The 15,211-nt window shown below is 40.1% G+C and overlaps 1 protein-coding gene across 1 annotated transcript in view; it reads left to right on the top strand.

Annotated features, from left to right (window-relative positions):
• The window catches only part of ITPR2 (inositol 1,4,5-trisphosphate receptor type 2), a 445,246-nt gene that overhangs the window by 283,377 nt on the left and 146,658 nt on the right, over window positions 1-15,211 (top strand). The window contains exons 38-41 of the mRNA XM_036889596.2: window positions 6,541-6,649; window positions 7,174-7,361; window positions 13,187-13,370; window positions 14,083-14,339. Of these exons, the coding sequence (XP_036745491.2) occupies window positions 6,541-6,649; window positions 7,174-7,361; window positions 13,187-13,370; window positions 14,083-14,339 (738 nt within the window). The remainder of the gene's footprint in view (window positions 1-6,540; window positions 6,650-7,173; window positions 7,362-13,186; window positions 13,371-14,082; window positions 14,340-15,211) is intronic.

The raw sequence follows: 15,211 nt of genomic DNA, 5'->3' as shown, positions 1-15,211 counted from the left end.
TGACCTGAATCTGTTACTGACCTACATACCTCACCTTACCGTCCCTCAGGGACACAAGACCTTTGCAGAAGCCTTGACGTCACCCCTTGAAATTTCATTTTCCCAGCCTTCGGTGAATGAGCGCATTTGCATTGGCAGCACACTGATTCCATTTTTTCAGGAACAGGTAGTAATCGGGTAGGTTTCTGTACTACAGAGAAGTAGGTTATGGGCTCACCTTTAGTGGCTGTGTGCACTGCCGCGTAAGTGTGATTTTATGAGGTAATGGTTTGACGATGTGTGAGTCTGGTAGCTTTGGAAAATAGGAAATAGGACATATGCTATCTAAACCTTGTTTGTCTTGTGCCTATATATTCTTCCCTCCTCTCTTTATGTTCTGGAGATTAGAGGAAGACTGCTTACTCAGAAAACTAAACAATTTTAAGCTGGAAAACCCATTCTCCAATACTCTGGGTGAGGGGTTGCATACATCCCCAACCTCTGCATGTCAGGAGGCCCTGTGTTTAAGTTGTTGAGGTGTATGAGTCCATTGAGATTGATGGCAGTCAGTATGCTTCCTGGAAATCACATGCTGAGAGGCTTCTGTCACATCCCAAAGAAAGAAAGAGTTTCCTTTACGCCTCAGCAGTTATGGGGCGCACACGCGTGCCCTAACAAAGCCTTCTCCACAACTCTCTGTATAGAATATATTTGATAACCCAGAGAGATGACTGACATCACTCTTATCTCCAGATAAAGAGTGGTTAAAAATGTTTCAGATGTTTAAAAATCACCATTTGCTGTTTAAATGTTTAAGTTTCACAGATGGAATCAAATGGCCTGGTGAGGATTACTTGCATTGAAAAACTGCCATACATCTCAGCTCTACAGACTTGAAATCTCTTTTAGCATGTGCTGCCGAATCGCTTTTTGCACCCCCTTCCCATACTCCTGACACATGATAGAAATATGATATGTCTCTACAATGAAGAAGAGAAACGGTGAGGACGGAAGATGGAAGTAGATTGTCTTTATTGTGGTATATGAATAATAGGTTTTAAAATGTTCCACAGTCTTTTTTCCTAAGCCTCTTAACTAGAATTGTTGAGACATCCATGTCTTTTCCAAGGTTATAATGATTGTGTCATTGTGTTGATGAAGAGCATCTTGTGAGTATATATAATAACTCCTCCTACTGAAGTTTGTGTTTCTCATTTTACGAAAGCTGGGAAAAAGCACCACGGGATGCAAGCAGATTACACTCCTTGGAGTCAGTGACCAAGAAATCCACACCCTTATATACCTAGATTATAGGAAGTTGGCCGCATTTTCCCAAAGGACTTTCTTGAAGACACAGTTGATTATAATATAATGATGGACCTAATGTAATTCCTTGAGGGTACAGCTCTTGCAATAATTTGTTTGAAATTAGAAATTACCTTTTTACCCCTGGGAATTCAAATGAGGAAACATATCTAATCAGACATGCTGTCATTAAATAAAAGGGTTAGGGACACACCAATTAGGCCGATACCAAGTTTAATGTTTACATAAGACTATTTAATTTTTAAATGAGACTATTTGGAGACTACAAGTACGTACAATCACCTCCTTGAAGAACTTCCACAACTGGTTAAGTAGCTAATCATTAGTCTTTGAGGGAAAACCCTAAATGAAGCATCTTTCAGTTGCAATTTTCATTGCCTTTTGAATTTCCTGTTTATGGATTAGTTTTCTAGGATTCCAGTTGTTGTATCATATTTTGATGATTTCTTCATTACATTGTACACATGGAAAAACACTTTTCCAAGGAAAAAAGGAGCAAATGTGGAATCAGTACTCAAATATCACATCCTTGACCTCTTCATTCCTAATGCCGCTATCTCCTATTCAGGCGACAGCATTGTGTTTTCTTGAAAATCAAAGAAAATCTTTAGTCCTGTCTAAGATTCCTAGATTTTTGTTATCCTTTCTACCCACGAAAGGCAGTCATGTCTAAGCTTCCTAATTTTTGATACACTGGAGTTGGTACAACAGGAAGTGGTCAGGAAAAGAATCAGTCTTCCCAGAGATTCACAAACTGTCAGCAGGTCTTCTCTGGCCACAAAAGATGTCTTTTTATGGGGATGTTCTGTTGTAATTTCAGAAGGTGGTTGTTAGTTTTCTTGGCTACAGTACGTCCAGCACATCTGGGATGTGTTCACATGGAGACATCGGCCAGAAGCTGTGTCTTGCGGCCTGGAATTGACTGATACTGAAAAGACTGGAAAGGACATTCCTTGACATTTGGCTTAGTCCGACAGAGACACCTGCCATGGGAAGCTCAGTCAGGAATTCAGCTCTGGAATCCAAGAGAGAGCACAGAAGTCAAACTTCTCAATGGTCATAACAATTTTTTTCAAAATGGTTTCATGTACTTTTAGTTCTTTCCCAAGTTTCTGCCATAGCAATTATAATTCTGCCTCAGACAATTATTTCCAACCCTGGAACCCAAATTTTCTGACAGTGGTTCTGCAATTACTTCATTTGGCTTAAAGCAGTTTGGGGAAATGACCCGCAACAGAGCGATAGCCTCTGTAACCCATCACAGAGAGCGCAGGCCGTCAAGAATGTCCCAGGCTATGCTGGGAGCCGGTGCTCGCCTCTCATCCTTCAAGGCAGAACTTGGTGTTTGATGACAGTGGTCCGTTCTGCTAAACTTGTGATGTAGCAATATCTGAAGTTTTCCAATCTTAAATGAAGGTGACTGAGAGACAGACAGAATCCTGTTCCATCTATACCTGTTCTTCATTCATTTTTTGGTACCAAAGTCAGCTTTCACTTAAAACCTAGGGTGTTTGAACCAAGGTAGAATTTTTTCCACTTTAGTTGGAGTTGTAAGGGCTTTCATGTAGTGAAGTACACCCATGTTGGCTGACAAGTGTGTAATGCCAAGGACTAGTGAATAGTGGACAAGCAGGGATTTTTGGATTTTTCAGGCTTCTTAGTATTTATGATTTTTGCCATTTCCTTTGTATATTAGACATCTTTTGACTTGTGGGAAGGTATGGTATAAAGTGTGAAAGTATGCACAAAAGCACTTTGTCAACTGTAAGCTGTTTTGTGACCTGAGTAATATTAATACTGACAACAATAGCATCAGCTCTACACAACTTAGGTAGCACTTAGTCTGTGCCAGGAACTGTTCTCAATACTTTACATATTTTTACCTACCTCTTCATCACAGAAACCCAAGAAGGGTAGGTGTTATGACTATTCTGTCTGACAACTGTGGGGCTGAGGCCCAGGTTGGTGAAGTAACAGCTTCAGTTCCCCCAGTGAGTATGTAGCATGCAGGGGAGTAGAGCCCGGGCAGCGTGGCTGCAGAAGTAAAGGGCAGAGATATAGGAAGGCCCCTCCCCTTTCTGTGGCCTTCTGAATATTACATAGAGAGAACATATGTGGCTTCTAGTTAGGCTGGAATTGGATATGGGAATTTAAAAAAAATTGAATAGCTCCTTGGTTCTGATGTTTATGAATTTGATAAGCACCTGCGATCTCATTTTATCTGCCCAAAGAGAATTTAGAAATAATGGCAAATTTGATGTTTATTTTAATTTAATGTGATGCAGCTCTGCTCTATCATTGATTTTGAGCAGCTTTATTCCCCTAGCAATATAAAGGGCATTTAAAACAACAACAACAACAACAACAAGAATAACAACAAAGGGTAAAATGCAACTTTCCATTTCTTCTTTTTTTAAAAAAGACACATTATTGTTTGTTTACCTCTTGGTTGCTTTCTTGGAGCAATGGGGTTAGAAGGCTGTCTTTTGGAGAACAAAAAAGGAGCTGGTTGACGAGGACCCCCTGTGCCACTCATAATGGGCTCTCTTCCAGAGAGTGACATTGACTTGTGCAATTTCAAGAAAAACAGACCTAGCTTTTTGTGTTTGTCAGCTTTATTCATTATACCTGGGCCAGCTCTACCTTACAGGGTTAGAGTGAGAAGCAGCATTTTGGTCTGTAGAGGTGAGAACTCTGATTAGTAAAACAAACTGAGCTACGCTTAAGAGAAACTTCTTACTTTAGTTAATATGTGCCTAGATTTTTCTCCCAACTTACAACTTCAACCCTGTGGTTGATGGCTCTTCAAGTCCTCTTACAGCATCTCCTTCTGCTATAGTAAAATACACAGTAAAATCTCACTTTACTCAAAAGAAATGATTTTGTTTTTTCTTCCCCTTTTGGAAGGATCGTTCTTTGGTCAGATGGAATGAGTTCAACTCAAAAGGCTTTCTCTTCAAAGAATGAAAAGACAGACTTTCCATTGCTTACGTGTCTCTAGGTTCTCTACTTCTTCCAAGACTAGTCGTCACCTTTACTCACTGCGCCCCTATGTGAAAGAGCCTTAAAGGAAGAAAACATGAAATAGGGGGCAATAACAAATGTGCGTGTTCTAAGAACTTAAATATCTATAAGTAAAAGTCACGATAAGGATAAAGAACTCCAGACATTCTGAATGTCTTAAAATTCTTTGGCACTGTGACATTCAGAACACTGGCTGCTCATTGATGTACACAAGGCATCTTTGCTCTAATGCTCGTGTGGGTTAGTAGGGGAGGTATGCATGTAAAGCCACTTTGGAGTCGACTGTTTCCTCTTAGGGGCTTCCATAGGTTCTGGTCCATGTCTCTGTTACGGAGCTGACCTTGCTGTAAACTCCTTGAGGGGATGGTTACGTCTTACTTACTTAGGATAGTGTCCAAAGCACAGTAGGTACGTAATGAACATTTGTAGAAAGAAGAGGGAAGCTAGGGGTGTCCGTACGCAAGGAGGAGGAAGAGCCTGTCAGGCAGAGAATGTGAGCAAAGAGAGAGACTTGAAAGCTGTGGGAGAGAAGTCATCCCATAGTTCAATCTGGTTAAAATATAATGTGCAAGGGGACTGTTGGAAGCTACGGTTGAAAAGATAAGACGGGAAGGATTTCAAAAATCATTGTCAAGATGAGGGGTTATTAGATGACCCCTTAAGTTTGCAGCCTAAAGGATCAAAGTGATTGTGATTTCCTTAAAATAAATTGAAATGGAAAGGAAAACAGGTTTAAGAGAGGAGGACTATTCCTTTCTGAAAAATTGAGTTTGAGGTGCTCGTGGGACCTCCAGATGAAGATAAGGAAACCTAAGTGGAAACAGGGTGAGAAGCTTAGAAGAGTTAAGGTCGGGGCAGAAGAAACAACGTTTGGCAGGCAGAGCTGCAGAAGCGATTGTGAAATCAGGGAGCAGATGGGAATGCTGGGAGAGGGAAGATGAGAGGAATGCAATGAGGACCGAGAATAAAACCTCAAGGGCTTGAGAAAGACAAGGAGCCGTAGCCCTGCGTGAGGACCTGGCCTGGGTTTTGCAGTCAAGGGTTGAGTTCTGGTCTCGCTCTACCACCTGTTAGGTGCGTGATCTTCAGCTGATTACATGAGCTTCTGGGCCATAGTTTCCTTACCTGCAATCTAGGAATGACACCTCAGTAGTTGCTGTATTAGTTTAAATAGCTTTTAAAAGTATTTTTAAAATAATACTTTAAAAATCACTCTTATGTATTAAAATAGCAAGAGCCAGTAAAATGGAAGATTTGGAGTTCCCTATATTATGTATGTGTGAGCAACTATATTGCAAAGTGTGTTATTTTTAAAATGTCTTGTAATCAGTACAAAGTTGAAGATCTAGGAATTTTCCAATTACAGCTGACCCTTGAACAACATGAGTTTGAACTGTGTGGATCCACTTATACACAGAATGTTTTCAATGAGTATATTGGAAAAAATTTTTGGAGATTTGTGATAATTTGAATAAACATTTTTTGCACTATCTTATTTGACTGTAAAAATATAGTATATAATGCATATAGCATACAAAATATGTGTTAACTGTTCATGTTAATCGGTAAGGCTTCTGGTCAACAGTGGGCTATTAGTATTCAAGTTTTGGGGGAGGCAAAGTTATATGCAGATTTTTTACTGCATGATGGTTGGTGCCCCAAACCCCCATGTTCAAGGGTTAATTGTACATGTTTTATAAAGTAATGCACTGTCTTCCAAATAAATGTCTTGAACTTTAAATATTCACTCTGTGTTACCAAGCTTAGTATTTTGAGCTGATGTATACCCAGCCCTTTTCTAGCTCCTTTCACTAAACTCCTCTAGCTAAGGCCTCTGCTTTCCTGTTCTTAGGGTATTTATTAATGTGTGTTTTATTTAGGTACCACTACTATGCTTAACAACACTGGAACCTTCAGCTTTTAAAGCAATTCTTAAATTTACGTTGCATAAAATTTCCTAGTACATTCTGTTGTGGTTTTCCTAGTATGTTCTTTCCAAAATAACCATATTTTATTCCTTACTTCTGGGAGAAGTAAAATTATTATTGACAAACTTTCATCTCAGGAAATATCATGCACTATAAAATGACTTTTCCATATCTCAACAGCATTGATAAAATGCATTTTAAATGGCATTTTAATGTACTGATATTCCTCCCATTTACTAGAAAAAGAAACAACCACCAACGCTTTTCTTATCCTTTTTATTAGGGTACCACATTAAGAAAAATACTCTTGAATCGGTACTTTAAAGGTGATTATGGAGTTGGCATGAGTGGACCCCTCTCTGGAACCTACTGCAAATCTGCACAAGGGGGAGGTAAAAACGACCATTTTCCCCTCATTCTAGAATTCTCATCACATACCTTCATGCTGATGTTACTCAAGCATTGTACTTAAAAAAAAAACACAAGTAAAAACAATTCATTTAAAAAGCACTATTAAAAATGTTTGTACAGGTATGGGTTCACAAAACAACAGATTTGAACATTGAGAATTAATTTTGCCTTTGGAAAACAGTTAAACTAGATCATAATTTCTTAGCATGTACATTAAGGTTAAAAAATAAAGCTAGTTTTCTTTTTCCAAAGTATTTCTTACTAAGAAAAACATTTACTCACAGGTGTCATACATTTAATAAAAAGTTATGTTTTTAAAAACTGGAGATTTTTTTTTTTAACCCAAGCTTCTTTTATATTTAATTTTGTAAGGAAAAAGTCCCAATGACAAATATTCTTCAGGTCTAAGAATTTGAAAACCTTTTGTAAGAATAATGTCTGTAAAAAAAAAAACAAAGAAGAATGTCTGTGATGACGTTTTTTTGTTTATTTCTCCTCATCGCAGGAAGCTTTTCTGGACAAGATTCCGATAAGGTGGGGACACCAGTGTCAGATATTCAGTGCCTGCTGGATAAAGAAGGTGCGTCCGAACTTGTCATCGATGTCATCGTGAGCACCAAGAATGACAGAATCTTTTCAGAAGGCATTTTACTTGGCATTGCCCTGCTCGAAGGAGGAAATACACAGACTCAGGTACCTGTTTATCATCATGAGCATTATTTGGGTTATTCGTACTTCTTATTTACTTGTCATAGATACCAAGGAAAGTAATGTGGTTTTTTAAAATTTATTTTAGCTTCTCATGACTGTCTAAAAAATCCCAACAGCCTCGTATCACATTTTCCTTACAAATTTATTCGATTTGCTGTAGAAACTACAGAGCTCCACAAATTCTTCAGTGCAGCAGAACGTTCCTTAGAAGCGTTCTTCCAGTATTATTACCAGAAATTCTGGTTTGTTTAGGAAAATTTCAGGCTGACTTTTGGCAGGAAAAAAACCCAACAGTTTGACTCACCTAAGAATTAAACGCTGAAAAAAAGAATTAAATGTGTTAGTTAAGTGAGGGAAAATATAAAACTGCTCACACAGTACTGGCATTTTAACTGGCTTCCATTACATTCACTACCCACGTCAGCACATCCCTCCCATATGCTTCTTTAGAAGTTTGGGATGGTACCCCCACTTGTGGCCATAAATATCCCAGTGCATCTTAACCGGATGCTTCTGAGTAAGTGAAATTTTCGCTGGTGGAGGGTTGTTCACTCAGCTCAGAGGGGTGATCGAAAGCCATCATTCATCACTCAGTGCTCCACTGCGGGAACCAGCATGCTCACCTGCACGCAGGTATCAGACCGTAGTTTCCAGAAGGTACACTTTGAAACTCTGGCCAAGTTGCCCCTGGGCTCCACCAAATCCAAGGGCAGAGTGTGGAAGTGTTAGGAGCCCGAAAGCTGGAAGTGTTCTTGAAGGACACGTGTTATTCCCCTAGGAAGTGTTCTCGAAGGACACGTGTCATCCCCCTAGGAAGTGTTCTTGAAGGACATCTGTCATCCCCCTAGGAAGTGTTCTTGAAGGACACATGTCATCCCCCTAGTATTGCTGACAGCTTTCCTGCCCTGTCTGTTTCCCTGCCTCAGAGAAGGAAACTATGCACACAATTGATTGGAAATTCCAGAATCCATTTCCCCTATTCGTGCAATTAGAAGCTACATCTAATTAAACACGAGACCATTTTCCTCTATGAATCCCTCACAAACAATGAACAGCAGGAATTTCACTGTGTGGTACCTACCCAGTAGCAGGTGGCTTGAGAAATAATGGCCTCATGAACAGCGGATGTCACAGGGACCAGAAAACAACCTCAAAACACTCAGTTACAATAATAAGTCCTGAAATTCTGGCAGTACTAAAGCTGCAGCGCGAATTCCTCAGGGGGATGCAGGGGAAGGGTGTGGTGGACGGATATGAGCGGGCTTCCTTGGAAATCATCTTGTCTTCTACAACCAGATGTTGCGTTGGGACTTTCTAAAGAAATCGTGTAGGCAACTACATAATGTTAGATGCAGATTTTCCAGATAGGACAGAAGCACCTTTTTCGGCATCTCAGGTAGATGCAATCTCTGAAATTATAGCACTTTCTGGATTTCTGTTTCTGGGCCACTGAGGGTCATTAGGTGAGGTCACTTCACCTCCATGCCTGTGTATGCTTATTTCTGTCCTCATGTGGTGAGAGAATAAGCTCCCCTCCACTCGTAAATTCTTGACCAGTTGTTCTGTATATCGCTTCACAACCAAACACCTTTCAGTCCTTGTTTACATGACGTTTCTGTGGCCGTTGTCACTGGACACTTTTCTTTCTTTTTGAGACTTTTTCAGCTGACACCTCAGGGCACCACGCTTTTCTCTTCCTACCTCCTACCATTTCTCCTTCGCCTCTTGTGCAGGCTCCTCTTCTGCTTGGCTCTTGCATCCTGACATCTCCCAAGTTGCTTTGCGCTCTCCTCTGTTTCTGTTGCTTGTTCCCCAGCCTGGGCACATGATTTCCTCATCTTTGGCTTCCACTCAATGCTGATGGTTCTCAACTCACTCACTGAAGTTCTAGACTCTACATCCACAGAAATATTCAGTGGCATGTCCCACAAGTACCTGAAACTCAACCTGTCCCAAATGGAATCCACTGTTCTCCATCCACGTGCTTCTCCTCTTGTTTCGCCCTCTGTCAGTGACCGGCAGCCTAATGCCAGCCTTGACCTCAACTTACTCGCCCTCACTTGCTTCCCAGACAGCTCACTGAAGGCCGCCCTCTGCGATTCTGCCCTGTGAGCACCTTCACATCCATACTTTCCATCTCTGCATATTCAGTTCCCAATACTGATCCTTCTTATTTTTACCCAGACCGTGAGGAGTATTCTGGGAGGTACCCCCCGATCCTAGCTTTGCCCTTCTCCAAACCATTCTCCACGTTGTCTTCCAAAAGGCATGTCATTGTCCTGCTTAAAATCAGTCACTTGCCCTGTAAAGGTAAACTGCCTACTGTGGTTCATCAGATTCTTTGTGATTCAGTCGCCAAGAATTTTCCAGCTTTCCTCTTCTGTCCCACCTCTCCTGCTCCTCCACCCCTCTCCTCTGGTGCACCAGCCGTAACAAGCTCTTTGCGGTTCCTCAGAGGTGCTGTGTTATTTCTCGTGTTGCTTTCTTCTCCTTGAGGATTCAACTCCTGAACTTCTCTTGGAAGCCTTTTCCCATCACATGTCCCACTGGACAGAATTGTCCACTGATCACTGTTATGCCCCTGCTATATCCCACTGACATCTCCGATAGCATTTCTTTCACTTACTGTGCCTCTTCATGTGTGCATCAGGCTCTGTCTAGGAAATTAAAGGTGGAGACCACATATTGTTCATCTTTGTCTCCCTTGTGTCTGGCACCATGTCTGGCCCAATCATGGGGTTCAGTAAATGTTCAGGAGTATTGGCTGTAAGAGTGAATGGACCAAATCAAATTCTGCCTCCTTCATGAAGCCCTCCCTGTCTGGCTGGGGCCTTTGGCAAGCACTTCTTTATTGGAGCTCCACAGCATGTGGTTCTTTAATACTCACCTGGCCCTTTTCCTGTGTGACTTTGTTTTATTGTTATTTATATGACAACCTATCTCTACAATTAAATTTCATCTTTCCTAAAGTAGGGGATCATGTCCTGTTCTTTGTATCTACAGTGCTTTAGAGCCATTCAACACTCAGTGATAAAGTGGCACCGACTTATTTTTGTATATGAACACCTTCTATGCCAATCTCATTTACCAGCCTTCCCCTATTTAAGTGTGTCACTTAGCTGCATTCTTATATAACCTGGATGTCCGCTGTGTGCTCCTGTCTCTAAGAGGTCTTACTAAGGTCAGCTTGACCCCTGTTCCCACCCTTCAATGGTGTAAAACCCACTTCTCCCCAAGACTTGTGCCAGTCCCCGGGGGGTTACATTCTCACAGTCTCCTTAGCCTCTCATGTCTTGCTTCCTTAGCTCATGGGTTGTCTTGACATTCCTACTTCTGAAATACTGAGATAGGAATCTGATCTCCTTCCTTAATTTCTAGGACATAAGTCCTTCCTCCTAAGGACATAAGTCACTTCATGTGTGTAATCTACGTTATTAAAAATTGGTTGAGGGTCAGGATAGAGATACTTAAAATTTCAAATGAGCACTAGCAAAAATAAAAATAATACCTTTTAAATGCCAGGCAGCCTTCTTAGTGCTTTATCTCTATTAACCTGGTCAATCCTCACCACACCCTATGCGGTAAGTCAGTCTGCCTCGGGTTCTTTTAACCGCTGTAAACATCTCGTCCGTGCAGTGACTTCTCCCTCCGGGGAACTGTCACCGGCGAGTCTCCCTGCAGAGTGCCCTGGCTGTCCTCCTCATCACTGCATTTCCTCCCTCTGCTCTCCCCTTTCTGGTCTCCCCCTTCCTTTTGGGGGAAAGTCCTTCCTTTGTCACACAGACCTGATAATCTATCAGTCTTGTTTCCTGGAAAAACTTTAGGGTTTCCCTTTATTCACCGAAGCTTATGGAGGTAGTTTCTTAATCAAAAACCATATCTTTCATAAGAGAAATCCTTATGCTACTGTTGAGATTTTATAGAAAAGTAGATAACATATATACATATATGTATGACATAATTTTTATTAAAATCATTCAGCTTTATAGAGCCCTGGTTTTAAAAGATGTAGTTTATGTAAATAATCTGTTATTTTGAGTTTAACAGATTATTTTATACATTTAGAGTCAGAGAATCTGGATATAAATCCTAGCTCTCCCACCTGCTAGTTACATAATACTATTGGGCAAGTCATTTACCTTCACAAAACCTTATTTTATTGATCTATCAAATGAAAATAAGAACACTGTTCATGACACAGTTGTACTCAACCTGTCAGTGAGATCAGGTATGTAAAGAACCTGCATAAATGATAAAACTTTGTTTTAATAGAGGCACCACGTCCTATAACGTCTTCATTAACATATTAGAAACCTGCTCCACCTTATAACCCCATTATATTAAAAATATTAGGGTTTAAGCATCAGCTTAATTTGTGGGACTGTTGAGGTCAGTGAATGCTGCATTCATCCTCTGAGTTAATAGAAGCAGCTCGACTCTTTGCCTGTGGTTGCTATGGTTACTGTGGCTTTTTGGCCTGCTTGCTTGAGGGGTTGCTAGCCCTCTGCTCAGAGCTTCCCCTGGTAGACAGGGAACCAACTCCAGGGCTTCGTAAAACACTCTGTGAATATACATCAACTTCACCGAAAATTGCAGAGCAGGCATCCGTTTCGAGACCTATGTCATCAGAGGTCACCCACATGTCCCCGGGCCTGCAGGTTGTGGTTCCAGGCGTTCTTTCAGGAAAGCATATCTGCAAGAGCCATGCTCCCCAAAAGTGGCTGTTTTGATTTATTGGATTATGGTTAATTCTACTTGATCTGGAAATGGTAATTTTTTAAATGTTTTCTTCACATTGCCTCTCATCAAGGTCAAATAACTCTCTTTTGGTCAGTACAGTTACTGGAATTATTACCCTTATTAATTATTTTTTACTTTATTTCTGTTGTTTGTGTTGTGTCTGTCCTGTGGTTTTAGTATTAGTAACTTAAAAGTTCCTCACCCAGTGGAAATTTTATCTTCTGCAGGGGACATCGCCTCTCCTGTCTCCTGCCTCTTCTGGATTCTTCCATAAGTCACTAACTAGACAATGGTTAGGGCAGGTATTCTCAAGGTTCAGTATTTCCATCTCACACTAAGATATCTTTTATCATATTTTGGAGTTGAATCTTCTCTACATCATTTTTTGCCCTAAAGTGGAATTCGTTTTATGCATTTTACAGCGAGCTTGTCCAAACCCCATGCAAAGCAATGTGGCTAATGAAGTACCAATAGAACTTAGTGCATATTTATCAGCGGGTTCCTCTGAGTGAGGCTGCCATGGTAACACCTTCTAAATTAAATGTACTGTAATTTAGAGAAAAAGAAAAACCATTTTTTGTAACTCTCCATAAACTCATTTACCCAGGATGATCATTGGATTAGTGGCTGTTTTCCACTCTAGATTACAAATTGTTGAGAGCATTGACTGTGATTGTTTTTCCTTTTAGTTCTATCCCTAGTATTAGTATTGGGCCTGGCACATAGTAGGCAGTCAGTAAATATGTGTTGAATCAAGACATGACTTTATAATAACATAAAAATCAAAGAACTCTGCATGCAACTTCTTACAGTACCCTTGTAAAATTTTTTAAAATAAATAATCAGTAAGGATGAATTAAATAACAAATGAAAATATGTCAGATTTTAGCAGAAAGTGCTGAGCGAATATAAGGTATTATTAGCAGACATTAAGTAGTACAGGAGACCAGCAAATGCTGTTAATTTATGTAATAATAATAGACAGCATGTTAAATGTATGTTTTATTCATAAAAACACTATTTTTCTCCTCTTGGGTATTGATATCCTAAAATATGTTTTCTTGCAGTATTCTTTCTACCAGCAGTTGCATGAACAAAAAAAGTCAGAGAAATTCTTCAAAGTTCTGTATGACCGAATGAAGGCTGCTCAGAAAGAGATAAGATCAACAGTGACAGTGAACACCATAGACTTAGGAAACAAGAAAAGGGATGATGACAATGATTTGATGCCCTCTGGCCCACGATTGAGAGGTAAAGAAATACTTGAGTATTTGGGAGGATAGAGTGAGAGAAAAGAAGGTAACGCAATTTTTTTACCTTATTATCTTTGTCATCTGACTAAACTTAGTCTAATTGTCCTAACTCTGGCTGTGGGTCTGGAGCTCCATCCTTAATTTATTACGGTTGTGGAGTTGACCTTGAGACAGCTCTCTAAGACCAAACTCCAACAAGGCATTATCAGTGCAGGGCAACTAGTGATGTGAAAATGTTTGATTTAGTTGTGGGATGTGTCGTAAAGAGCAATGGGCCAAACCTTTTGAGTGTGGGTGAAATTAAAACCTAGGAACAGAAATCTTAACCCCATATTCTAGCAAAAGATCCTTGGTATTTTGAATAACCAACCCCTCAGTAGAGCAAATCTCAATTGTATAAATATTAACATTTTGAAGTTTGCCCTATTTCTCCAACCTTCTTGTATTCCAGAACTCTCCTATTTTTTTTATGTATCAGAAAGACATGAGCCCTTTTAAAACTTGGTTGAACACTAAGTTCTTTTTTCATGTCTCAGTGCAAGTTGAACTTTTTGATTGCCACCTCCGATTATTTTGGGGGAAATGGTTGCACCCCTTGTCAGGTGATTTTTAATTCAGTTGTTAGAGAATTTGGGTAACTGGTTATCTTTTTTCTTTAATGAGTACAAGGAAATTAATTTGGGAGTATGAATACTCTGCTTCTTTTTCAGTAAGAGATTCACCATTACATTTAAAAGAGGGAATGAAAGGACAGTTGACGGAAGCTTCTTCGGCCACATCCAAAGCATACTGTGTGTACAGAAGAGAAATGGACCCCGAAATAGACACTATGTGTACAGGATCAGAGCTAGGAAACGCCGAGGAAAAGTCTGCAGAGGAAGTGACCATGAGTCCTGCCATCGGCATCATGCAGCCCATCCTGAGATTCCTTCAGCTACTGTGTGAGAATCACAACCGAGAACTGCAGGTATGTGTTCTGTTTTGTGTGAAAGCTAAGGATACAGCCTGTGTTTATTGGTCATGAAATTCAAATAAAACTCATAAGCAGTTTTGGAGAGATAATCAATAAAACCAATAATGTTCTTCTGAAAGGGGCAGAAACCTTCGGGTCTAAATGAAGAAAAATGAGAGGGAAATTCCTTTATGCATGAAAAACATCAGGCCTATAGACTACCGTCCTTCACATCCTCAACTCACGTCTTTTTCCTCCGTGGGCATCCTCTAATCCACAAGTCCCGGTGTTTGTTGATTAAGGTCACGTTTGCTTCATCTGTATTTTTCATTGTTTTTATAGACTTCAGGGGCTTTCATCATTTCCAACTCAATTCACGTTTCTTGAGTGAGAATACGGAATATATTTATATGACTTCATTAGAAGTAGAGTTAATGTAGAAAAGAATGTTTTACAACAATGAAGGTTGATACCTTCATAAATGAATCTAGTTCTGTTCTTGTATCTTCTTCGGTATATTTTCCTTTGCCAAATAAATGAATTTGGTGCCTAGGAATTTTGACCATTTAAAAAATGTATTTGTATACTGTGCTTATGTCACCTGGCAAAACCACACGAAAGGTGGAATCGTTTCTAAGAGCATATATCCAGTACCGGAGACATAACAGAGTTTGAAGTTGCATTTTCTAGTAGGGTCTGGAGTGTAGCTGTTCTGAATTTCTAAGAGATGGTAGAGTCATAGAAATTGAATTAAGTGTTCTCCAAAGGGATGAAAAACTCAGGAATTAATGAATTGTACAAGTCATGCCTCTTGTGGGCCACTCCACCCCCAAGTTAGAGAAGGGGGCTGCAGGCAACAGGCCGAAGCGTTACTTCCTGAGGGAGGA

This window comes from Manis pentadactyla, chromosome 14 (genome assembly GCF_030020395.1).
Source record: "Manis pentadactyla isolate mManPen7 chromosome 14, mManPen7.hap1, whole genome shotgun sequence".
NCBI lineage: Eukaryota > Metazoa > Chordata > Mammalia > Pholidota > Manidae > Manis > Manis pentadactyla.
Note: the sequence above shows the minus strand (reverse complement) of the source record. Positions and strands in the feature narration are given on the sequence as shown.